Source organism: Berghia stephanieae, chromosome 5 (genome assembly GCF_034508935.2).
Source record: "Berghia stephanieae isolate SIO BIC M18660-M18661 chromosome 5, UCSD_Bste_1.3, whole genome shotgun sequence".
NCBI classification, from domain to species: Eukaryota; Metazoa; Mollusca; class Gastropoda; order Nudibranchia; family Aeolidiidae; genus Berghia; species Berghia stephanieae.
Genome location: NC_088364.1, coordinates 39240433 through 39266942, shown reverse-complemented (window position 1 = coordinate 39266942; position 26510 = coordinate 39240433). Strand labels below are relative to the sequence as shown.

The 26510-nt window shown below is 34.6% G+C and overlaps 2 protein-coding genes across 3 annotated transcripts in view; one reads left to right on the top strand and one right to left on the bottom strand.

The window, feature by feature from the left end:
* Window positions 1-7462: 7462 nt before the first annotated feature.
* Window positions 7463-11390, top strand: LOC144972893 (somatostatin receptor type 2-like). Of its 2 annotated transcripts, none has more exons than XM_078914679.1 (2): window positions 7463-7514; window positions 9734-11390. In XM_078914679.1, exon 2 carries the CDS (start codon window positions 9757-9759, stop codon window positions 10939-10941), a length of 1185 nt encoding a protein of 394 aa, XP_078770805.1. In that variant the 5' UTR covers window positions 7463-7514; window positions 9734-9756; the 3' UTR covers window positions 10942-11390. The 2 variants fall into 2 exon arrangements, with proteins under 2 accessions (XP_078770805.1, XP_078770806.1); XM_078914680.1 differs by lacking the exon at window positions 7463-7514 and adding an exon at window positions 7764-7842.
* A 6919-nt stretch (window positions 11391-18309) lies between these two features.
* LOC144973939 (uncharacterized) overlaps window positions 18310-26510 on the bottom strand; it is a 9355-nt gene continuing 1154 nt past the window's right edge. The window contains exons 2-4 of the mRNA XM_078916828.1: window positions 22586-22691; window positions 20252-20324; window positions 18310-19460 (exon numbers count right to left, since the gene is read on the bottom strand). Coding sequence (XP_078772954.1) covers window positions 19255-19460; window positions 20252-20324; window positions 22586-22691 — 385 coding nt within the window. The 3' untranslated portion in view covers window positions 18310-19254. The remainder of the gene's footprint in view (window positions 19461-20251; window positions 20325-22585; window positions 22692-26510) is intronic.

Sequence of the window (26510 nt, the reverse complement as noted above, 5' to 3'; positions counted from 1 at the left end):
CCCCCCCCCCCCCCCCCCCCCCCCGAAAAAAAAAAACACAGAGGGCCATATCTGACATTTGACTAAGGTTTTTGCATTTAAAGTGGTGTGATGGTTGTGGATGATGATGGAGGAGATAATGATGATTGGATTGGTAGCGGTACCGTTGATGGTGGCTGAAACGGTGCTGCTGGTGGCAGTTGTTATTTGTTATGGTGGTGGTGGTGATGTTGGTGATTATGATTATTGTATTTGTGGTGTTGGTCTTGCGGCGTTGTGGTCTTGAGGTATGACACTATATTTAATTCGGATCAGTGGATCTTTGATTCGATTCCTGCTCTGGGCGGCGCAAAATGAGTCCTTGTCAAAGGTTCTATGCTCACATTGTCTCAGGTGCAAAATGAAGATCTTTCCGATATCAACGTTGTCTATGACGAAAAATGATTAATAGTGCCTCACTGGTTTGATATTAAGTGTTGCCGTTGCTCCGAGATTACGTGTAAAACGCTTTGAGGACATTTGTGAATACTGCCTTATGTAGAAGCCATTTTTTTGGTGGGCTTTTTATTTAAAGGTTATTATGATTGTATGGTGATGATGTGGTTGTGGCTGTCGTGGTGATGATATTGGTGGCTTTGATTGGTGTTGCGGTGTTGGTTATAGTGATAGCTGTGGTGGTGCTTGTGTGGTGGTTGTGTTGGTCATGGTTGTGTGTTTGTGGTTGTGGTCGTGGTGGTGGTGGTGGTGTTGGTGTTGATGTAAGAGGATGAGGTAGTGGGTATATTTCTTCTTATGGCACCTACAATGGTTGGGTGATGATGATTGATGATGATAATGATGATGATGATGATGATGATGATGATGATGATGATGATGATGATGATGATGATGATGATGATGAAACTCATGCTAGTATATTTTATTCTTATAGCAAAAGTGAACGTGGTCAGTGACCGTAAGGATATCAATTAAGGCAAAAGTCTGGCCAAGGCAATTGAGTCCTTGGGTAAAACACTTAACACATCATATACCAAACAACTCAGGCGTGAATGAGGACATAGATATAGGAAGAAACGGTTTGGTGTAAAAGACAACATGTACGTTATGCAATGGAAATTTGGTTCTATATTATGACATACCAGGTGACTATATAAAAATACACTGAGCATGGTAAATTCATGAAAATGTGCTATATAAGTATTTGTACAAATTTACTCTCGTAATTATGTTGATAAAACCGACGACGATATTGGTGATAACAGTAGATAGATGAATATGTTGCAACATGATTCGATTATTCAAGATTGTTATTACTATGCTCGGGGCATTGTGAAAAACTTATTTAATTACTACTAGAGAGGAACGTACAGACACGTCCCCCAAAAATTGACTGATTTTGTGAAACATTTTATGAATTTTTTTTATTTAGTTATTTTTTAAAATCATTTTTTGGGGACTTACCAGGTCTATTTTGTTTCACCAGCTTATTTAATGCAATTTTCGCAAAATAGTAGTAGATATGTCGCACTGATCTAAATCTTTGACATTAAATTTCGAGTTAAAATAGATGTCTACATTGTTAGAGCTGTGTTTTGTTTTAAGTATTATTTAAAACGTAAATGTCATCAATCTGTCATTTTGCATATAAATTCAAATCTTTTTTTTTTATCTAGCTAACTTAATACCGGAGTAATTCTGTGGATCACAATTCTTTGTTGGAGAAAAAAAAATATTTACATTAATCATTGTGATATACAATGCAAGATTATTGCATTGAGGATCTTAAGGAAACATTTTTATTGTAGAAATAGTCGTTCTTTGAATTGAAAAAATGCCCAAAAATGCATAAAATTCTGCTTATAATTATGATCAAGACTTCCATTGGCATCGGCTCTATATCTAATCGGTAGGGTAACTGGATTTTACCAGTTTATGCTGTGCTCTGGAAAAACATGTATTTAAAGATTTGGATAGAACATTTCCAAGGATTAATATTGATTCATAGCTCAAAGCGGTATAATAAAAGCAGGATAAATCCCTTGGATAATAATAATAATAATAATAATAATAATAATATATAATAATAATAATTAATAATAATATAATAATAATAATAATAATAATAATAATAATAATAATAATAATAATATATAATAATAAATAATAATAATAATAATAATAATAATATAATAATAATAATGATAACGATAAGTCCTCAATAATGTATACCAACCAGACTCTAAATGTTCAAGGTTGCATATAGATTTGTGTGCTGGTACGCTATATCTGGCTCGCGGGTGTTATGAGTATTTTACCTAAACGCCTAGCATCAATGGCATCAATAAAGAAAGCAAGTGTTGAATCAAGAACAGTCAACATGCCATGAAAATATCCAGAGACTTTAATCCAGCATATTCGGATGTTTTCATTTCCTTGTCCAATTTTCATATTGGAATTGAAATGTTTCGTAAACAATAACGAGACTAGGGCGATTGCTTGTTTTTCATTTCATCGGCATAGTTTCAAAAGGCGGACTCTTTTTTGGTTCATGTTTACACAGAACAGTAGATTTTATCATATTTGAGTCCGAGTCATATCATGTGCTTTTCTGTTGTACAAACTTTCACATATTATAAAGTTAATAATAATAAATGATCGAAAAGATATTCATCAATTATTTAGAAACTTATTTTCAAAAAGTACGGACTACACGCACACGCACACACACGTACACACACATACACACACGAACACGCACACACACACACACATAAATAAATAAATATATATATATATATATATATATATATAAATGTATATATTTAATGACATTTAAATATTTACCACGATGTAGTCTACATCGATGTTTCAGCTCCGTTGTTGTTATCGGCACGTCGATCGCTCTTTTTTAAATATTTGTATCATAACACGATTTAAAATACTGAAGAGACGCATTAGATGAGCCCTTATGTTAAACAGTGTGTAGAAAGTGTGTTTTAGTCAGTTTTTGAATAGATTCGGGACTGAAATGCAAGACATATGACATAGATCGAACGGATAAGGTATCTGGAATAAAAGGATACTCATTTTTTAAGAAATCAGAAGTTCCTAAATATCAAAACACCGACTTTTCCTGCGGGGTGTCGAAATTTGGGCCACCCCGTAAAATTTTACAAGTAAGCGGGTGTTGACACGGATTTCGTGAACCGACAAAATTTTCCATCAGTTTTTTAATCGGAAGTAGGTGAAACAGAAAGAAAAAGTATCGGCGGTTAAGATGGCATCAATGTTGTTGTGTCCGAAAACATAAATTTAGGTGAAAAATAGATTTGAAAGCAGGCTCTCTGAGAGTGTCGACTTTAGAGCCAGTGTCAAAATTCTGGCCCCCTACCTTATATACAATTTGCAAATCATGTTTCCCTGGTCTCACTGTGTTTAATCACCCATTCCACTAACATTGCAACCCTGGGTTCAAGATGACACAGCTTATTGCACACTTTATATGCGCTTGACATAAACAATTGTCACATTGCACAATTAATAGTTCAAATCCAGGGACGTAGCTTGCTGCTGTGATTTCTATTTCAGACACACTGATAATATGGATTTAACGGACAAAATTGTCACAGTCAGGAATATAGAAGGACGTTTAGATTCAGTGATATTTCACATTGTTAAAGCGCCCCACAGAGAAGATAATTCAAGAATGGCAAATATTCACCGTAATCGATGGGTGACTAATGGGGATTTCGTTGCGTGTCATGGGCAAACTTTATGGATTCTCTAGTTCAACAGTTGGTTGGGCGTCATGTCTTTGTCAAAGGCATTTCACATAACTTTCCTTGTCCTGAGACAGGTGCAAAAATTCGGAGGATATTAGCATTGCCTTCGTATGAAAAATGTATACTCACCTAATGGTCTGCTTGTGTCGTACAATATATCTTATGTGCATTGTCCACTTGGGAAAGATGAAGTATATAGCGCTGTTATCCTGTTTTCAACGCTGTGAAGTACTAGAGTCGTTCCTTCCCTTACCGACTATTTCCCCGACCAACCAAATAGACAACACACCAGAGTTTTTGTTTTGTTACGTCTTTAATTGAATGACTTTAGTTGTAATAACCCGATTATATCATCTACGAAGATTGCTTCCGCCACTACTGTCAAAATAGCAAGTTGTCGCGAAAACTCACTCAAATTGACAATTTTTGTTCAGGTAAAATGAAAATGTATCTTGTCTTACGGGTTGCACGTCGTCCATCCTGATTGACAAATAAGCCAAATGTAACTCTTCTAACAATAGAAATACATTGAGTGGCTTAAAACCGCCTCCTGGGGTCTATATTTAGGCATTACTCGTGTCGAATCGGTGTTAAATCTCCATTGTGCCCTGAAAACAGGTTGGTCGGTGAGGGAAGGGCTTTTTCGCATGTTCCTTCCCTTACCGACCAAAGACTTTAAATGGGTCTTAAAAAAAAAAAACCACCAAACACCTTAAAACGTTTTATGTTGTTTTTCTTTTCATTTCCTAGACCTAGATGTGTAAATAGTTGTTAAACAGTTTGTCGCTGTGGCTCCGAATAGGAAGGCAGAAAAAGAGGCTACAAAGAAGACTAAACAGGAAAGGAAACGTCAGGAGAGGGGAAAAACCCTCTATACAAAAAAATGTATACTCAACTAATGGTCTGCTTGAGTCTTACAAAATATTTTATGTGCATTGTCGACTTGGGAAAGATGAAGTATAAAGCGCTGTTATCCTGTTTTCAACGCTGTGAAGTATTATCTATATAAAGTTCTGTATCTATAATTACATCATTCGAAACAACCCAATGTTCTTTGCTGAGCTACGCCACTGAATTTCACTTTGCTATGATTATTTTCTTCACGGGAAACACACCATTACTGTAAACATTTAAAAGTTTGATTCATATTTTATTTAAAACGACGAACAGATAAACTGAATTCGGCATTGTGAGAGAACTCTTTGGTCTATAACTATCAATTTCAAAAATCGTAACGTAACCCGTATGCAAAAAATCACGGCGCCACAGTTTGTAACTTTGGTAGAATTTGCGATATTCCATGCGCACGGGACTTGGTATAATTACCATTTGAAAACCATATGTAACCAATTTAACTAAGGTCAAACCTGTTAAAAAATAAATTCAAGATTTTATTTAAACATTGAAATGATCCTTTTATGAAAAAGAAATATCCTCTTTCAAAATGTCACAATGGGTATAATTTGACACAGACGACTGAGAAAATCATGAATTCATTCCTTGTGCGGCTGTGGTCTTGTGGTGTGACACTCACCTTCAGATCGGAAGGTCCTGAGTTTGAGTCCCGCTCTGATCGGCGCATTCTCTCACCGTACCCAGGTGTAAAATGTGTACCTGGCCGTTAAACAGCATTGTATTTGTCGTATAAAGATGTAACACCGCCTAGCAGGTGTTATGTCTCGTCCTACATTTTTAGTCTTGCTGTTGGCAAGGGACCCATTGCAAAGAGTTCTTTGAGTCTTACGCCCCAAACAATACTGATGTTGTAGTAAAGAATGATTAGTTCTTCCTCCAATTGCAGTTTGTACCAGACAAGGTGAAAACAAAAGACGTGACAATCCTCATTGGAGACTCCAATGCAAATATGGTATAAAATCGCAATAGGTACAGAGATATTAAGAGGGGGGGGGGGGGGAGAGAAAGACTTGGAGAAAGGAACTTATGTGGTCTGAATGAATTTGTGATACGGTGTGGAAGTGAAAGACGCAAACAAAACCACAAAGTCATTTAGATTTCTTCTGATAAAAAAGCACAAAAAAGCAGACTGATCACATCTGCATCAACAAAACAACTACATGCTGAGAAAGGGACCTGGGGATCATTTTTGATAATAAATTGTGTTCTGATGATATGTGATTGTATAAAAGGAGCAAACAAGCTTGTGGGGAAAATCGTTTGTCCAACTTTATACATTTATACGTGTGTCATAAGACCTTGTCTAGAGTATGGCAATAGTATTTGGAGTCCCCTATTTAAGCGACAGTCTGTTACATTGTGAACGACTTGCTACGAGACTTTTGCCTGGCATTCAACATCTATCCTATTTAGGAAGATTAAAGTATCTAAATTTACCTTCACTAAAATATAGAATAAGAGGTGACCTTATTCATATATATATATATATATATATATATATATATATATATATATATATATATATATATATATATATATATATAGACTCATGCATGGTTCTTACAATATGGATTATAATGATTTTTTAAAATCATTCGCATGTTACAAACACTGGTGGAAAAATGTTTGAGCTATTTGTTAAAAGATGTAATTCCTCTATAAGGAAAAAAATAACATAATTCAAAAGAACTGTGACAATTTGTAATAATCTTAAGTTTGAGACAAAATATTCTAATTCATTTAATAGATATTAAGAATGTCATTGATAAAGAATATACCAACATACTATTTGATTTTTATGAATAATGTCATTGGATGTTATTGCATTTTGCATATCAATTATTTGAAACTCGCGAATGTACAAAGTTGGACATGCGAAATGAACGTAAACAGAGTTAATTATACTGACAGATACAATACCTTTACCGGCCATGTACTCATTTTACACAAGTGTCATACTGCTAAACCAAAAACCAGCATAGAAAACAAAGGCGTAAAATAAATAGACACATAGACAGGTGCCAATTTCATTGAAGACTAAAACTAGCCTTTGGTTTGGGGTTAACCATTCTCTCATAAAGTCGGACAATTTCCCATAGGAATCCAAACCAGTGGCATGTTGTATTTCTCATATAGATACACAAGTCAATTGATCTTTGCCGAGGTGTCAGCTGCTGTCAGATTAATAACCAACGTCTGTGGTACAAAAAAAATCTTCCAATAGTATATTTTTTATAAAGTTCATGTCAGAATGTAAAGGCAGCCGTTATTCATAAATAGTAACGTTTAATGATATCAAGTTTACAACAATAATTTGTGAGGTCATTTATCAAGCGTTAAATTTCACTAAAATTAGATTTACATTTAAAAAAAGAGTAGATATCATTTAAACTTTTTAATTAGAACATGCCTTTTATTCAAAGATGATGAAATATGAATCGATTGAGGGGTAGAATAAAAGATTGCTTACACTTTTGCGTTTTAAAATTCGAACTTTGTTTCCAACACGTTCGGAATACCAAAAAGCAAGAGTCTCATTGTCTAGTATTTTACAGGCAGAGTATGCTCCACTTTCAATGACAGGAACTGATCATAAAATCCTGGCACATGAAACTGTAATTGTGATTTCATACACGTATTTGGCAAGCAAGAGACACCAAAAATAATACGGCAACCTTTTCATTTTGACATTTGCCTTGCAATTTTCACAAAACGGGTCACAATGCACTATGACATGCATGGGAATTCCGTATTTAAGTTCAGCAACACAATAGCTGATTCATCCTGAACTCAACACTTCTCTCGACAGACACTCACTGTAGCTGTTTCAAAATAGGGGTAATATTTTCTCTCATGTTACATAAAACTCACGGAATTAATCTGCCCTACATTGATTTAAAAGTTGATTTTTCATATTGATCAGAAAACTTTTGTTACAATTATCAGTCAATTAAAATGACCCAAATCTGATAATACTGCAGACTCCTCAAGAAGTTTTGGATAGTTGATCATCATTTTAATCGGTTTTGGAAGTACAATTTTTCAGCCAAAATGAAAACAATGGATTATAATATTGATATGTTTTATGTGTTATCTATATCAATAAAGATTAATTAAGTTCTTGTGCTATACACTTCATGTCAAAGAGCTGGATTTCAAAACGGAGGTATCTTCTTTGATAAACAACACAATGTATTAATGAAAAGTCAAATTCAAATTTTCATTTAATTTTATCAGTTAACTGTCATACTCTTAGAAGACACGCATTAAACATTTGGCCAAAAAGTTCGTCCTTCAAATATCGACAATCATCTTGGCAGAAACTCTCAAACCTGGGACCTCGCGAGGTTTTTTTTCAGAATAAGGCAGTTAACGGGTTAATGGTTCTATTTACTACATTCGCAAACTGACTGTAAACCTTAGAAACAAACAAAACAATTGCATTTGCTCACCAGCACAAAATCAATTATTCCTGTTGAGATTTGATGTTTTGTTGATTGAATTATCTTTATATCTTTATGGAATGCATCAATTACGACACCTTACGAAACCACGCAAGGTTCCTAATTTTATTGTTTGAATGATACTTGGAACTAAATCTTTAAAATGTTTTTATACAGCTTTAGTCTTGGTGTATCGGAGATGCTCTACCTCAATTACTGGGGCATTTTTAATGTAAGACATATTATGAGACTAATACATGGATTCTATTTTTAAATCAGGAAGAAGCAGAGATCAGGACTACGAATTGTAAGATTTATTGTCGCTTTGTAGTTCTAAAATAGAGACTCACTCAAAGGTTTGGAACAATTCAATTAAATTCAAATCTTAGTTCAAACTGATGTCTCTCAACTTTGTCCCGGATCTACACGCTGAGTCATGCATTGCAAATTATCATCTCTCAACCAGCTCTTATTAGGTAGTATGGTCTATTGCATCTGAAGAAAAGTATATGCAAGAAACTAGAATCATTTTGAAGATAACAAAATCGGTATAAACTCCGGTGTCATTCACATCGTTGTTATAGAAGGCCACTTTTACTTTAAAGTCCTTTATGACTTTATGGAACTGAATTTTGAAGTATCGTGCCTTTTAACATTCGTTGTCTTGTTATAGAATCCTCTGAGCTTAAGCCAGTGGTTTAGTTATTAAATATATTGCCTCGTTCGATGAGACCGCTTATTTTAGTTTTTTCACCTTTAGATTTTTTCCATGTCATCAAAATAGTAGATACACCTGCCTACGGTAAAAATTGTTATTGATTTTGCGCCGAATTAGTTATAATATTTTTATTATTCTTTCTTTATATGAGGAGCAAAACATATATCTTAATGTAATAAGCAAGCCATGCCCATTTTATCCATAATTTATTATGATTTATTATTGTAAAAGATGTATTGTGTTCAAATTCTGTGCTTATTCTTCATACAATTCGTTTTAAAAGCTTAAAGCCAACCTATACTGGTTTTTCATAAGATAAAATCGATACAGTAGAATAGGCAATGGAAATGAATTCTACGATAGTGGTTTTACATGGAAACATTACAGAAATAATGAGTGATTTAATTGACACTTGAGATGGTTTATTGGCGTGGAGTACTGGAACTAATGAATAGAAGAAATGTTTACATTAGTGTATTTGTCTTCATGTTATCACGATCAATACATCTTATGCTACTCTATATCTAATTCATCAATCATCAACACAACCAATACTGCCTTCGCCATCACCACCAACTCCACCACCACCACCACCACCACCATCAACATCAACATCATGATCATCGTCATCGTCATCTTAATCATCATCATCGTCATCGTCATCTTTATCACCATCATTATTACTATCATCATCATCATTATCATCATCATCATCATCATCATCATCATCATCATCATCATCATCATCATCATCATCAACACCATCATCATTACTATCATCATCATCATCATCATCATCATCATCATCATCATCATCATCATCATCATCTTCATTATCAAAATATTGCTTTAATATTTTGTTGTCAATATTTTTCACTTCTTTACCATTATTTCAGACACCGAAGCAGTGCCTCAAAAAATGAATATCACAATAACCATCCGTCCATCAGTAAATTTGGACAGGAACCAAAGTCTTCACCGTAATGAGAGCATCGACAGTGTCGTTGATTTGAGCGCCACGACTCTCCAGCCATTCTTCTACAGCAGTGGAACATCACCAATTTCAAACACCAATGGCGTAGCCAAGGTTGGCACCATCCATATTCCTCACTTAATGGCTGTCTGTTATGCCATCATCTGTTTTGCCGGAATTGTCGGAAATAGTTTGGTCATCTACGTTATTACAAGGTTTGCCAAGATGAAAATTGTAACTAACATGTTTATTTTAAATTTGGCTTTTTTTGACATTTTGTTTTTGATAACAATCCCAATGACAATTACAACAACACTTGTTATGCATTGGATATTTGGACTTGCCCTTTGTAAAATACATCTACTTTTCTTCTCTATGAATATCTTCGGTGGGATTTTTAGTCTGTCCGTGATGAGTGCAGACAGATATATCGCCATTTGTCACCCTATTCGCTCTATGAAGTACAGAACACCACGTGCCGCTTTAATCACCTGCTGCGTCATTTGGTTGCTGTCGTTTATTTTTGTGCTGCCAGTCATTATATATACCAATCTTACGTCAAACAGAAAAGGCTACACGTGTACTATAAAATGGCCAACGGATCAGCCATTTCATCCGGGTGTAGCATTTATCTGGTATTGCTTCATTCTCGGATTCGCCATCCCAGTCCCTATCATCTGTGTGTTCTCTATTCTCGTAGTATTAAAATTACGACAAGTAGAAGTAGTCCGTAACAACAGAGAAAATTGGAATTCCCACAGACATGTGACCCGAGTGGTACTTTGCATAATAATGGTGTACATCCTTTGCTGGCTTCCGTATTGGTGCTTTCAGATTAGGAATGTGCATGATGAAAGCCGACCAAATATACCACTTTTTCTCTTCTTAACAGTGTTGGCGTATGCTAATAGCATGATCAATCCTTTCCTCTACGCGTTCCTAAGCAACAACTTTAGGAAGACTCTCGTCAGTGCGATCAAATGCCAAAAACAGTCAGTGAGCAGGAAATCCACCGATGACGAAAAACTTCATAGGTTTCCTCAGAAAAGCCAGATCATTTATTTTAACAGATCTACTACTCAGGTTTCTAATGAGGAAAACGTGAACTTTTTCATGAATGAAAACAGATGAAGCGCTGAGACCTTACACTCAACTCTGAAAAGCATAATATTTCGTCAAAGTTAATTTTTAAAAAGGAGAAGGCTATTTCAAAGTCCCAAGGACTTACATATTTAATTTTGATAGAAATAAAAAGGTTAGTTCAAATATTCATTTGTAAATTTGTTTGAATAGAGATTTTATTTACATACACAAATTTGCTGTTCTGAAAAAAAGACGTTTGTCATTTGAATTTCACACATGAAATGTAAACACTCGCATGTCGATTTACGAACAAAAATTGAAACTTGAACAGAAATGTAGTAGAGACTGTTTCTGCACGATAACAAATCAACAGAGTGGACCAACTTGGTTTTATTTTGTTATGCGTGTATTCACTTAAACATTGCCTTTGTATTATATTCAATTTTCTATCAACCATATTTATGGTACAGACTCACGACATAATATAAGAAGTGCTCATGCTTTGTTGTCACAGTAAAGTGTGAGTATTAAATATGTACCAGTACCATGCTTAAGTTTATAAATTGAGTCAACAGAGCTTTGAACCTCTGTTTCCTTTTTTTATTGCAAATACAGTGCTGTCTGCTTAAAACATAATATTGCTTTAGATACACATCGCCCAGGTGTTTTCTCTCTTATATTTGAGTTCTGACTGTCTGGTCCCCAAGGCCTTTATCTTTAGTGGACTGCAGTGTACACACTGCCTTCCATCTAACCAGTAGATTTTTGATCGATCAAAACATGGAATTTCTGACACACCTGCATAATAAGAATAATAACAATAATAAAAATAATAATAATAATAATAATAATAATAATAATAATAATAATAATAATAATAATAAATAATAATATAATAATAATAATAATAATAATAACACTTTATTGCATCCCAGAAAGGAAATTTTTTGTACAGACGTGTTATAATTTACACAATAAGATAAAAATACAATGGAAATAGGATGTATATATAAAAAAGGAGCCGCTCCACAACCAGAGCTGCGCTTTATAATATGAATAAATTCAACACTGTAAAATAGTTAAAACTGTCACTATAAATTGAAAATTGAAAATATTGCAAAACAAATAAATTAATAAATAAATTAATATTTACATTTTTGAAAGTAAAAATGCGAAATAATTATATCAAATGATTATTGCTTGTTGTTATAAAGCCTGATACTGGACAGCAGAAAAGATTTTCGGTGTCTCTGTTTTCGTTGAAATAGAGAAAGGGCGACCACTTCTTTCTCACATAATAACTGATGGTCTTAGTGGATGATACTGGTCATTTAATATTTTAGATATTTTATTTATACAAAATTTCTCGTATAAAAGATCTACATCGTCGACATCATTTATATAGCGTTTAATGGATTTTTTAATATTTGAATTTATTTTGTTCCTTTCCACTGCTAAGCAATGGCCTCCCCAAGCTGTTATACAAAATGACAAAACACTTTCAATTACTGTTCTATAAAATAATGTGCCGAGGGTTTTATCTATTCTAAACTGAGAGAGTTTTGATTAAAAAAATATGTACGTCTGCACATCTTATGCCTAATTATTTTCAATTGTTCACCCCACTTGAGCCTGTCATCAATCATTATACCAAGGTATTTGTAGTGAGGAACTCGCTGGACGAATTGGTCCTTTAATTTTAACGGTTCTATCGGTACCTTCACTCTCCTAAAGTCAATCACTAGCTCCTTTGTCTTGCTTATGTTAAGCTCTAGGTGGTGGGCATCACACCAAGACACAAATTTATCAATTTCTTGCCTATAAGCCACTTCGTTGCCATTTGTTATGGGGCCTTGAAGAGCGGTGTCATCTGCAAACTTTATTAAAGGTACACTCAGGTTTTGACTTCTACAGTCATTCGTGTATATTGTGAATAATACAGGGGACAATACACAACCTTGAGGAGCACCAGTATTTGTAGTTATACAGGAAGATATGTTTTGTCCTAATTGAACATATTGTGCTCTCTCCGTAAGAAATTCGAGCACCCAAACAATTATATACTTTTTTAGATTCAGACTAGTCAATTTTTGAACAACCAGCTGAGGTTGCATGGTATTGAACGCTGAAGAAAAATCTGCAAAAAGCAATCTGCGATAGCTCTTATCGTGATTTAGATGCCTGTAGATGTTGTTTGTAAACAGCAAAATGGCATCCTCTACGCCACGTTCTGGTTTGTAAGCAAATTGATGACTATCACTCAATGGCATAAACTGGTTCCTAATTTTAACAAGAACAAGTTTTTCTAAAGAGTTCATGACTATTGAAGTCAGTGCAACAGGTCTGAGATCGTTCATAGATTCAAGTTTTTCTTTTTTTGGAACAGGAATAATTTTTGAAGCTTTCCAAATTTCAGGGATCGAAACGCATTGGAGGGACCAGTTTAAAATATGTGTATAAATGGGGGAAAGCTGATGGGCACATTCTTTTAATAATTTTCCTTTCAATCCATCCGGCCCAGCAGCCTTCCTCTCGTTTAGTTTCGAAAATACGAATCTCGTTTCTTCTTCACTGACCTCAATAGTCATTTCATCTTCCAAAGCCCTGTCTAATTTATGTTTTTCATTTTCAATATCAAATTTGTTTGCTGTGTCGAAACGTGAATAAAATTTATTTAGAGTTTCAATTTCGATATCTTCTGATATAATCGTGGGCTTTGGATTATAGTTGACAGCAGTTTTAAGCCCCCGCCACGTGTCCCGTATATGTCCCGTATATACGACCTTGAATCAAATATACATAGTGTGCGCTTGGCTAAGAAGCTCACAACATTGCCATCCGGAAGTATAGCGGACCAACACACAAAACTATGTGTAACCTTAAATGTTTATTGTTTGGTTAATACCGTTTAGTGAAAATTACTCATAAACGCGGATGGCAAAAACAATAACAATGACCCGAGTGACGTCAACTTCGATATATCAATAGTTGTTCGTTTATAGATAGTTCGAAGATGACGTCACTCAGGTCTTTGTTATTGTTTTTTTCCATCCGCGTTTATGAGTAATACTCACTAAACAGTATTATCAAGACTATAAACGTTCATGATTACACATAGTTTGTGTGTTGGTCCGTTATACTTCCGGATGGCAATGTTATTAGTTTCTTAGCCAAATGCATACAATCTATAAGCAATAACATGACTGAAATCGACCTCTCACCTTCCATTGTTATTGATTTTATCCCGCCAAATGGATGACTAGTTATCACACGATTTTCTCGATCATATTATAGACGTTTAAGTTTGCACGTCGTTTTCTGTGACGGTTCTGGAGACAGTATGCGCTTGGCTTAGAAGCTCACAACATTGCCATCCGGAAGTAAAACTAACCAATACACAGAACTATGTGTAACCATGAACGTTTATAATCTGGTTAATACTGTTTAGTGAGAATTACTCATAAACGCGGATGGCAAAAAAAAGTAACAAAGACCTTAGTGACGCCAATTTCATACTATCTATAGTCTGGTTAATACAGTTTAGTGAGAATACGATTCAGTAGTCTGATGTCACGCGCCCGGCAACGGCGGCCATCTTGGTTCTAAACAAAGAAAATCATTGCTTATTATTCTTCATGCTAGCTAGAACTTTTCGTTCCCTTTTCGTATGCCTTGTGATCAGAATGTGTAAAAGTCAAAACATAATCAAATTTATGGGTTTGTTTTCCTCTGGAAACGCTTTTATGCTCGACGGAGAAATATTTCATACGGCGTCCGCCATTGTTCCGATAGTTTAGAGCCAGTGTTACTAAGTTACCATGCGTCATAAGGAAGGAAGTGACGTTACGACTACTGAATCCTATTACACATGAACGTTTATAGATAGTATGCGCTTGGCTTAGAAGCTCAAAACATTGCCATCCGGAAGTATAATGGGCCAACACACAAAACTATGTGTAACCATGAACGTTTATAATCTGGTTAATACTCTTTAGTGAGAATTACTCATAAACGCGGATGGCAAAAAACAGTAACAAAGACTTGAGTGATGTTAACTTCATTCTATCTATTGACCAAGCGATAGAACAGTGGATATTTCACTTAGACACATTCTATTGATATTAAAATATGTGTATTCGCGAAGTTTACCAATCTCTGCCATTGTAAACATTATGCCTTGAGAAAAAGAGACAGGTGGATAACCACGCCTCTCGGACAATCGTCATAATGTAAACAATGGTAATGATTGGTAGACACAGCACACTACACAGGTTTTATTATTGATGGTTTATGTTTAAGTAAAATACCCACTGTCCTACCGCTTGATCAATAGATAGTGTGCGCTTGGTTAAGAAGCTCACAACATTGCCATCCGGAAGTATAGCGGACCAACACACAAAACGATGTGTAACCTTAAATGTTTATTGTTTGGTTAATACAGTTTAGTGAAAATTACTCATAAACGCGGATGGCAAAAACAATAACAAAGACCCGAGTGACGTACGTCACTTCATTCTATCTATAGAACTACCACAGAAAACTATGTGTAAATTTAAACGTTTATAGGCTGATCGAGAAAATCGTGTGATAACTGGTCACCCATTTGGCGGTACAAAAATAATAACAATGATCAGAGAGAGGTCGATAGTTCACGTTACTCTTTATAAACAACAGACTATGTTTGTCCGAGCACGTGTGAGGGTGTGTCACAAATTTCATGTTTTGATTGGTCACAAATCTATTGGTAAATTGGAGTCAATAGTCTGATGTCACGTCGCCCAAAACGGCGGCCATCGTGGTTCTAAACAAAGAAAATCGATACTTTTAATTCTTCATCCTGGCTAGAACTTTTTATATGTCTTGTGATCAGAATGTGTAAAAGTCAAAACATGATCAGATTTATAATGTTTTTTTCTTCAGGATACGCTTTTATGCTCGTCGGAGAAATATTGCATAAGGGCGTCCGCCATTTTCCGGTAGTTTAGAGACAGTTACTAAGTTACCATGCGTCATTACGAGGGAAGTTACGTTACGACGGTTGAAGCGTATTACCGTGTCTCAGCGTAGCCATCGTTAACTTATAGCTTGACCCTGACCAAAAAATGACGTCAAAATGCCAGTCTTTTTGGGTTTCAGTGTCAGGCTATAACTTAACGATGGCTACGGTCTCAGCCCATATAGGGACAGGCAACACCATTAGCTGAAGCGACATCCCGGTGAAGAAACCACTCTGCCATGTCTCAACCGTTCTCCCCAAACTGGACTATTTTGAATTTAACAATATTCCCATTTTATGACAAACTGTCGTATCATATCCATGAAAGTAAATTTACAAGAACCAAAACAAAAAACAATTTAGCCATGCTTACATTAAAATGAAAGTATAGGGAATGAGATTAGCGGAAGAGTAGCGCCCCTTGAATGGACGTCACCGGCGGAAAAGTTATTAGAGAAAGAACGTCATGTTGGTTGTGCGCATGGTCTCTCGTCCTCACAGATGCGTCTTCGACTATCTTTATTACAATTTGTCTCCAGGGTGGATGTACAATGGCCTGTCCAAAACACCAGAATAGCCTGGTTTAATTGTTGTAGATTTTTTTAAAATCACACGAATAAATCTTTTTTCGTTTCGTTTTTGTTTTTAAGAGTTAGTTTTACAGCGCCATTGAGGTCATTTCGGCGCCAGTAAAAAGGATGAAATTGAGATAATAAAAAAAAGCTATAGATTTACAATTGAAAGCACATGAGAAAAAGTAAGACAAAGGGGAATGATTCAAGTAGAGAACAGCAGGCAGATGTAAATTTTTTAAAACCCCAGATTAATTCATGTGATTGAAAAAAATCTACAACAATTAAACCTTGCTATTCTGCTGTTTTTGACAGGCCATTGTATATACATCGTTGAGAGAAATTGATATAGGTGAAAAATAACAACAGACAAAGCAATAAAGTTATTGTCATTATGAATTAAAACTGTGTGAAAATAAATCCTTATGACTTTATGAAATGGTTTTGTCTAGTCTTATAATTTATCCATTTCCATATGGTTAAATTTCCAATTATTATCTCTATTTAACACTAAGTACTCCAATCCCATTGAAAATTTGCCAACAGCGGTGAAAATTCTCACACATTTTAATGAACTTTATATGAAAACAAATAGACCGTCTATCGTATACTAGTCTTTATTTTGAATGTGTTTTCATGTTTGTGGCTCTTTATTTTGTTTGATGAGAGGTTGAGTAAAGAAACGGGGGTGAAAGAAAAATTCGGAGTCGAAAATTTATTAATATCGAAGGTGGTCGTCATCAAAATCTCAAATCTTGATGACGGTTTACTGTAATGAACTGAAAAAAAGTTTAATTATAAAGTGCTCAAGCTACCATTTTAAAATAAATCGGCCGCTTCAACGAACGACACATGAAAACACCTAAAAAACTGTTACATTCTATTTTCGAAGTAATGGCTGAAATATGCCTCGAATTTAGAATCGGACCAAACCATTTAAAAATCCGACCTTTTTCCCTTAAAAATGGCAATATATAAAAAAAAGCACAGACCAACGGCAGCTAGCTTTGAGCTCTCGAAAGACATCGTTTAAAAAATAATTGCAGTTTCATCTAGTCTATATCTCTCAAAACATTATGCGTGCATTATCTGACTGTGACCGCATTTGCCGATGGATTATGTAGTCGCTGGAGACATCCTTATTAAGACTTTGTATCGTTAGATATAATTGACTGATTGTCATTTTACCTTCAATATTATGTTTACTGATAATTTCATATAGATTGTGTTTCTACCTGTCGGTTTTGATTTTTTAAAATGGTTTTTTAAAATATGATATAATTTCATAAAAAACGCTACCTAACAAATTGCCTGATTGTTTGTATTTTGAAAGTGTTGTTATTGGCAATTCTGAGTTACGTGACTTTATTTTATCTTTAATTTGATAGCAAGAGCAGCTATATAGGACAACAAACAGAAAATATATGAATATTTGAAATTCTCAAATTTTACCAATTTCCCGTCCTTTCGCGATTTTTTGTCTTTTTAGCTCTCAGCCATCTTGTTTTGATGTAACTTTATAAATTATAATTTCAGAGGCTTGAACAAATTGAGCACAATGTTTATAACTTTTTGTAGCATCTACCAGTTTTTATTTCTCTACCTTTGTAACAGTTTTTACACGACTTTAAAATATGGCCAATTTCACAGTTATTGCATAACCACATTTTTGGCCATTTTTCATAAATTTTGAGTAATCAAATCTTTTTATTTATTATCCGATTTTTCAGACCTTGGTGGGTGTCATTTTAATAAGAATACAAAAATCGATGAAGAGAAATGAATTGCTTTTTATTATAAGATTAGGTTGGAGTGCCTATTAACATCAATATTCGTCTCCTTTTTTATCGATTTTCAAGATATAGGATTGGTATGTTCAATTTAAACATGTCTGTTTATTAATCAGTAGATTGTATTACACCCTATAGCTAATAATCTAGTTTAGTTTGCAGTAAACAGTCAAAAGAGCTGTCCATCATGTCAACATTTAAATCGCACCAATCACATTAAAAACAATTTCTTAATGCATTGCTTTCAGAGGCCTATATATAAATGTTGAAAAGACCAATATGAAGTAGACGAATTCGAATTCAAATACAATTCTGAATATAAGCAACCAAAGCATTAAGAATATGAATCATGACACCTATCTAGGCAGCAGGATTAGTCAAAATGGAAATTCCGAAGATGAAATCAAAGATAGCAAGAGCCTTTGGAATGCTCAGAAATTTCTGGAAATCTAGGAAAATCACCACCAAAACAAAGCTACGTCTCTTCAAAACAAATGTTCTATCTGTTTTCCTTTATGGGTATGAATCATGGAAACTGACAGGCACCATCTTCAACAAACTAAACAGATTCTAAAACAAATGCCTAAGAACTATCCTGAGGATATTCTGGCCAAAGTAATTTCAAACAAAGAAACATCGAAAGGAAAATAAAAGCTAGTGGTTGGTCTTGGGGACCGATGACAAAAATGGACTCCAACCGAGAAAGATGGCGTTCCACCGTGTCCGCCTTATGTGCTGATCAAGCACCAAGAGGATAAGTAAGTAAGTATTTTCAGAGGATTTTAAAAGATTGAGATGATCTTCCATATTTTCTTTAATTGAAAACGTTTGTTTTCACAAGAGATACGTCATGAGACAGACATGTGCCCTGAAAAATTCGGTGTTGCTTAAGATATTCATCAATTCATTTTCTTTCCTGGCAATGAACCCAATAAACCATTCTGGCTTCTAATCTTGATGAACTCAGAAAAGTAGTCTCTCACCAAAGCGGTGAGTATCACGGTCAATACATTTTTTTTTCATCATACGCTTCAACTGTTTCAGTACCCGGCATGATAGTCATTGTATTCGACGCATTGGCATTCTGTTGCTGATTCTGTGAAGCTACTTCATATGAAAGATTGGTGGTAATGGCAGATCTGTTGGTCTCCGTTGCACTGTTGGTTCTTGTTTCAACATCTGAATAGACAAATGTTGCCAACATTGTTACTGAAATGAGATAGATGGACTACAACGTGACACATACTATAACCAATACCACGAACACATACATATTATAGTATAATATAAGTTGTAGTCTTATCACAGGGAAAAGACACCGGTCTCCGTTTTATACTAGAGCATGACCAGACTGTGAAAGTTTTCCTTCAGTAGATAACACAGAAAAAAAAATACAGAATGTTTTTTTAATAGTTTGGACTTCAATGAATACAAAATGTGCCAGAGCTTGGTGTGTGGATTATATGGAAGTTATTGTCATGACACGATCTGTGACGTCTGTTCCATCTTGAGATTTAGGATTGGATGGAATAGGGAGAATTTTTTGAGATAATTCGGTATTTTAAAAGGACTATTTACCTCATACAAACTAAACAAAGCTCAGGTTCAGCAATAAATGATGTTCTTTAATCTTGAAGATAACGTTTTGCTGAGTTAATATAAAACTGAATTTAAACTAATGGTCAAATTAAAGGATTTCTTAACTTAATCAAAGAAAATGCTACTTCTCAGTTTGCCAAAATAGATCTGTATAGTATCATTTGAAAGGTTTTGATCTTTAAACAAGTGTTAGAATTTCTTGTACGAGTAGTGCCTTTGACTTTGAACAAAAGGTCGTAATGTGGAGGACAGTAAAATTCCCGTTATTTCAGAAAGTTAAATTTTGACCTATAGGTTGTTTAATTAACTAAACAGATGTAACCAGATAACTGAAAATATCAAATTGGGATACATGAAGTATGTTAACTGATAATGGATATTATTTTTTAAAAATAACTCACAACAAATAGACATGACACTTTCGTCATCATGGCCACTATCATCTCTAGCTGAGTTTGGTATGTAGTCATCATCCTTGAGGAACAAAGTTCAGAGGCATTGGCAGATAAAAATAGAAAAAATAATTTTCCCAAACTATAAGGACATTTCACGCCATGAAACGCATGAAAACTAAACAGTAAAAAGTGATAAAATTATAAAACTTCAAAACAGGTATCTTATGAACCAAGGCTATTCATGCCGTCATACAAATAAACAAGAAAATGTCAAGAAAGAAAATCGTGAACCACAGTACACAATACAAATGTAAGAATTCACAGACGTAATAACTAAAATCTTACAGAATCAATTCACAACCTATATCAAAAATGAAAATGTACACTACATATATATAAACCCTAATAACTGCATATTTCAAATAATGATAACAATTATAGTAATTAATGACAATATTAGTCTCGTTGTGCATTAAATCATGATAATTTATCAGAGACGTATGAATGATTATTATCGTTGTCGTACTCATGATGGTGAGTTTGGTGAGTTTACTGAGTGAGGCGTTTGATAGCTGTTTTCTTCTTTGTACATCCTCGGTGTTTCCAATTAGTGAGCCGACTTTCTTTGTTCTTTTCCATTCCTCTTTGTTCCTCGATATTGTTGTAAATTCGGTTTTATTGGCAGTAAACTCACCAATGTATGGATTAGAGGTGACAAAATAAAGAGAAAAACCAAACTGAAACTGTACCATGCTCTTGTAAAACCGGTACTTCTGTATAACTGCGGCACTTGGGCGTTGACAAAATCCGAAGAAGAACATCTGGATGCCTTCCATCGCACACAGCTAAGAAGGGTACTGGACATCAAATACCCAAAAAAGATCTCAAATGAATCACTCTATAAGATCACAAAAGAAAGACCAATCTCCCTTGACATTTTACAACAACGATGGCAACTTTTCGGTCACATACTACGCAGGGACAAAAACATACCAGCTAACCAAGCCATGTCGGGATACTTCCAAAAACACTGGAACCTTTTCAGAGGAAGACCGATCACAACACTCCCTGTGATCCTAAACAAAAACCTCACAACACTTGGACAAAACATTAGTCTCATAACGGCAGGGGACCTTGAAAATCTGAGAACCCTAGCAGAGGACCGGCAATATTGGAGACACCTCACACAGGAAATACTGGAAACAGCCAAGGCGACCCGATCTTTCGGTCGAGACGCGAAAGGCATCCAAGTCAAGTCAAGTCAAGTCAAGTACTCATGATTATTGTTGTCACTAATATTTAATTACACTATGAACCTTGTACATTTATGATTCATTCATCGTGAACAATTTTTAAAACATCCATATTCCATGATAGTTATTTCAACTTTACATTGCCACATTGATATATTTTTCCTTACATTCAAAGTTGTATAAATCTGTCGATGAATGATACAATACAGGATATGTGAGATTTTGTAAATATAAACTATTGTATAAAGAATTTAAAGGATAATTCCTATATCCAGCCTTTAATAAGGTAAGATGAGTATTGCCAAATGGAACACATTCAAACACTTTTAATTATATCCCCTGGAGGATGACATACGCGTCGTGTTTGACACCACTTAAAACTCCTTCGATCCTGAAGTCTTTACACCCTGTCTCCAACGAGTCTCTTGGGATATTCTTTTTTGATTATCGTAGAGATAAAATGAATCTTAAACTCAAATAAATAACTACAGCTCTATTAACCTTTCTATCGCGGTTTTGATCTTACGATAATTCACAATTCCCTATATTCTTATATTACATTACCATTTTCACCAAGAGCGGCGACGCAACTCGGATTCATTGAAGCTTGAGTTGCATCTTAATTACTGCTTTTTGGTGAAAGGGGGGTCCCGATGGCTCAGTTGAAAGAGCAGTCGCTTCACACGCAACGGGACTGAAAGCGTTCAACGGTGAAGTTTAGTTGGGGTTTTTTTTTCCGACCGCCTGACCATCCAGGATAAACTTCGTCTCCATGGACCTAATTTCTCCGAAGGACTACTTTTAGGAGAATATAATATTTGCTGTTATAATCAGGCCCAAAAGGAAAAAATATGGTTTCAAAAATATCAGTTTCGTCGTAAAAGGAGGGAAGGGGCTCTATAGTACTGATTTATTTTTTTTAACAAAGAAATTATTGTGGCCGTGTGGCTCAGCAATACGGTATCTCTTCTTGTAACAACATTTCAAGCAAAAGTAATCGTCATCAGTGGCCGGTTGGGTTACAGTCATCTTAGAAAATTTTGATCCCAACGCTGCGAAATTGGGAAAGGCGTTTAGCATACATTACCCAACTCAACTCAGTTGTGAATATGTACCTGGTAGTGATGAACATTGTAAACATGTCAGTACAGATGGACGACTGGTACTTCATAAGGAAATATGGCTGCATACGGCTTGTTTGGGGAATGAATAAAATTTTGTAAAGCGCATTATGGTTAATCCCTCGAAATATGTTATATAAATGCTGATATTAATATTAATTAACAGTTTAATACATTTTATCTAAACTCTTGGAATAACAAAATTTGAATTTTGTGATTATATTATTCTTTTTTTTTTAATTTGACTATTTACTAGAGTAATAGTTAGGAAGGAAACAACACACGTCCATTATTCTCAACTAGCAACCCGTTACATCTTCGATGGAAAACTTATCACTAACTTGTATGTTATCTCCCCATTGAATCTGTATAAACCGACGTGCACTTATTTGCAGGTCTGATAACTCAATTCCTTATGGGCTCATTGATGTAACGGAAATCTCAAAAAAAAAAAAATGACGCAAATTATTTTTCGTTACAACAATGTTAAACTAGGCCCATAAGTGGGTTCGGATGTCAGATCTGCATATATGTAAACGTCGGTATAAACCCCTTTAAGAAACTTGCATGTAAATAAATAGCCCAAAGACATCAATAAACCTTGGAAAAACGAAGGAACATAAAATTGTTTTGGTTAGTTAATAAAAAGTTAAACAAATTTTAGGAACCTGTAGCTAGAATGAAATACGATTCAATAGTCTGATGTCACGCCGCCTGGCAACGGTGGCCATCTTGGTTCTAAACAAAGAAAATCATTACGTTTTATTTTTCATGCTGGCTAGAACTTTTCATGTCTTGTGATCAGAATCTGTAAAAGTCAAAACATGATCAAATGTATGTGTTTTTTCCCCTCTGGATACGCTTTATACTCGCCGGAGAAATATTTCATACGGGCGTCCGCCATTGTTCCGATAGTTTAGAGCCAGTGTTACTAAGTTACCATGCGTCATTAGGAAGGAAGTGACGTTACGACTATTGAATCCTATTGTCATCACTCAGCTCTTTGTTATTGCTTTTTAAAAGCCATTTTATATGATGATTAGTTCTTACTGAATTTTATCAGACTATTGATGCTATGGGTTTGGGTAAAATACTCAAGACATCCACCAGCCGGATATAATATACCAAAACACAAAACTATGTTTAAAGACTGTTTTTAGTCTGATTACATGCAATTTAGTAAGAACTGTTCATAAAAATGTTGGTCTAAAAACAATAACAAAGAACTGAGTGACGTCAATGTGTTTTGTTTGTTTTTAAGAGTTTTACGGCGCTTGCAACATATTTAGGTCACACCAGTGCCAGTAAAAAGGAAGAAAATGAGAAAGCATAAGGTTCTAGAATTACAATCAAAGAAGCCAAGATAAAGTAAGACAAAGGGGAATTCGGTTCAAATCGGGAACAGGTGTAGATTCCTAGAGCTTTTTTTATCAGTGTACTTAGTGTGAGATCACCTAAATGTCTCATCCTGACATAAGCACAGGTCCCCACTAAGAGGAACACACTCAAATGTTTACAAAACATAATATATGTGTAAAACAAAAACAATTACAATGTATAACATAGAGATGATTGAGAAGGAAAAAAATACCATCTCCCAAAACTATAATTATACATTTGACTGGAAGGGGTGGAATAACATTATACGATTCTTTTTGGAATTCCGGACGTCTTCCCAACCGTTACACGAGCTTGCGACTGCGCGTTGGGAACACAGTTCGAATCCCAAAACGCAAGATTGTAAGAAATCGTTTATTCTACCCCTCAATCGATTACGATTTCGTCATATCTGAGTAAAATACATTTTCAAAAATATTTAAATGATGCTTATTTTCTAGAATCTAATTTTAATTAAATTTAGCGTTTGATAATCTGACGTCACAAATTATTTTTGTAAACTTGATTTCATTACGCGTTACTATTTAGGGAGAGGGGTGGAATAAAACTCAATATTCACTTTCTGTTGATGCCCGTCGCTCTGTAATCTGATGTCATTCAGGATTTGAGTTTACGAAGTCTCTGGTCTCAGTTGTTCAAGGAAATAACTTATCCCATTGGTTAAACTATTGAATACAACTGCTAACGATTTGTTTTCCTCTGGTGCATTTTGACCTAATTCTTAGGTCAGCTTCAGGTTTTAAGTTTTCGAAGGCTACAGCCAGACACTTTCCAAAAAATTACGGATGGTTAATGGGCCGATGAGAGATGTAGATTTTTTTCTAGAGCAATCTTCTTTCTAAATTCTCTCCAAGTCGCCGTACAATAAATGTGCTCAAAGCGCTTTATTGATGCTATACGCTAAGCCAGAAAACCCCTATCATTTGCCAGCCGAATATATTACGTTCCAAAACACAAAACTATGTGTAACCTTGAACAGTTATAGTCTGTTTGATAGAATTTAGTGGGAACGTGTCCATACATTTGGCTGGTTAAAGACAATAACAAATACCTGCGTGACGTCAACTTCGTTCGTTCTATAAATTTGTTTAGAAAGCCAGTTGAAGTTCACACAGTCTTGAGTTTAAACAACATCACATTTTGACACAATGTCGCTTTTTATAGCATCTTTGAAATAGCCTAACATGAACAACAAGCACATTTAGAAATATTTTAATGTAATTCAGTGTATTATTCTAGCCTTCCATTGGAAAGCCCTGTTATTTCTTAGTAAATTCGTTATCGTGTAATAATGCTTTGAACGCGTTGAATAACTGCATTCAAAGATCACTCATTTTAGTGGTTTAAAATGTGTAAAAACAGCTGATGTGCAATTAACAATGAACTGTTGGTGCGCATAAAAACAAATCATTTCAAGATTGTTCATCAAGAGAGAGAGAGAGAGAGAGAGAGAGAGAGAGAGAGAGAGAGAGAGAGAGAGAGAGCGTACGAAATATTTAGATAGTCGTCGCTCGGGATTTTTAGTAATATATTTATATTTTTATTGATTTTTGTTGTTGGTTCAAGAAGGGGATTGAGTCCGAAACGTTCCATGTTTGGTATTTTGTTCTTTTTTTGAAGCTGTTATATTCATTTTTTGTTTACTACTCTTTAAAGTCCACAGTTTCTAGCAGCTAAGAATTACTTTGACTTATAAATACAATCCAATGTTTTTCTTTTTTGGAGGGTCAAATTATCATTAAAGCAGATGGAAAAAAACACAAATTATGGCAAATCGAAGTACAACTACCATACAACTGGTCACAAAATATCTAAGAATCTTACTTGGAGGGGTGGAATAAACGCATTCTTTCATTTCTTTGTGTGTATTAAACTCGTTATTTTTTATCGTGAACTAACACCTACTCGCAATAACTCAAAGAAATGAAAGAATTGTATATTATTCACTCAAATACAATTTTGGTGCGATAATTGCTCAGGGCAGTAACTCAATACTAATAATAATAATAATAAGAAGAAGAAGAAGAAGAAGAAGAAAAAAGAAGAAGAAGAAGAAGAAAAATAATAATAATGATAAATAATAATAATAATATAATAATAATAATAATAATAATAATAATAATAATAATAATAATAATAATAATAATAATAATAATAATAATAATAATAATAATAATAATAATAATAGTAATAATAATAATAATATTGATGATGATGATGATGATGATGATGATGATGATGATGATGATGATGATGATGATGGTTATCATCATCATCATCATCATCATCATTATCATCATCGTCATCCTATCAATAATATTGAGAAAAATAGAATGATATAATGATAATGATAATAATATAAATGATGATTATATTTATAATAATGATGATAATAATGAGGAGAAGTAGAATTTAAAAAAAGAAGAAGAAGAAGAAGAAGATGATGATGATGAAGAAGAAGAAGAAGAAGAAGAAGAAGAAGAAGAAGAAGAA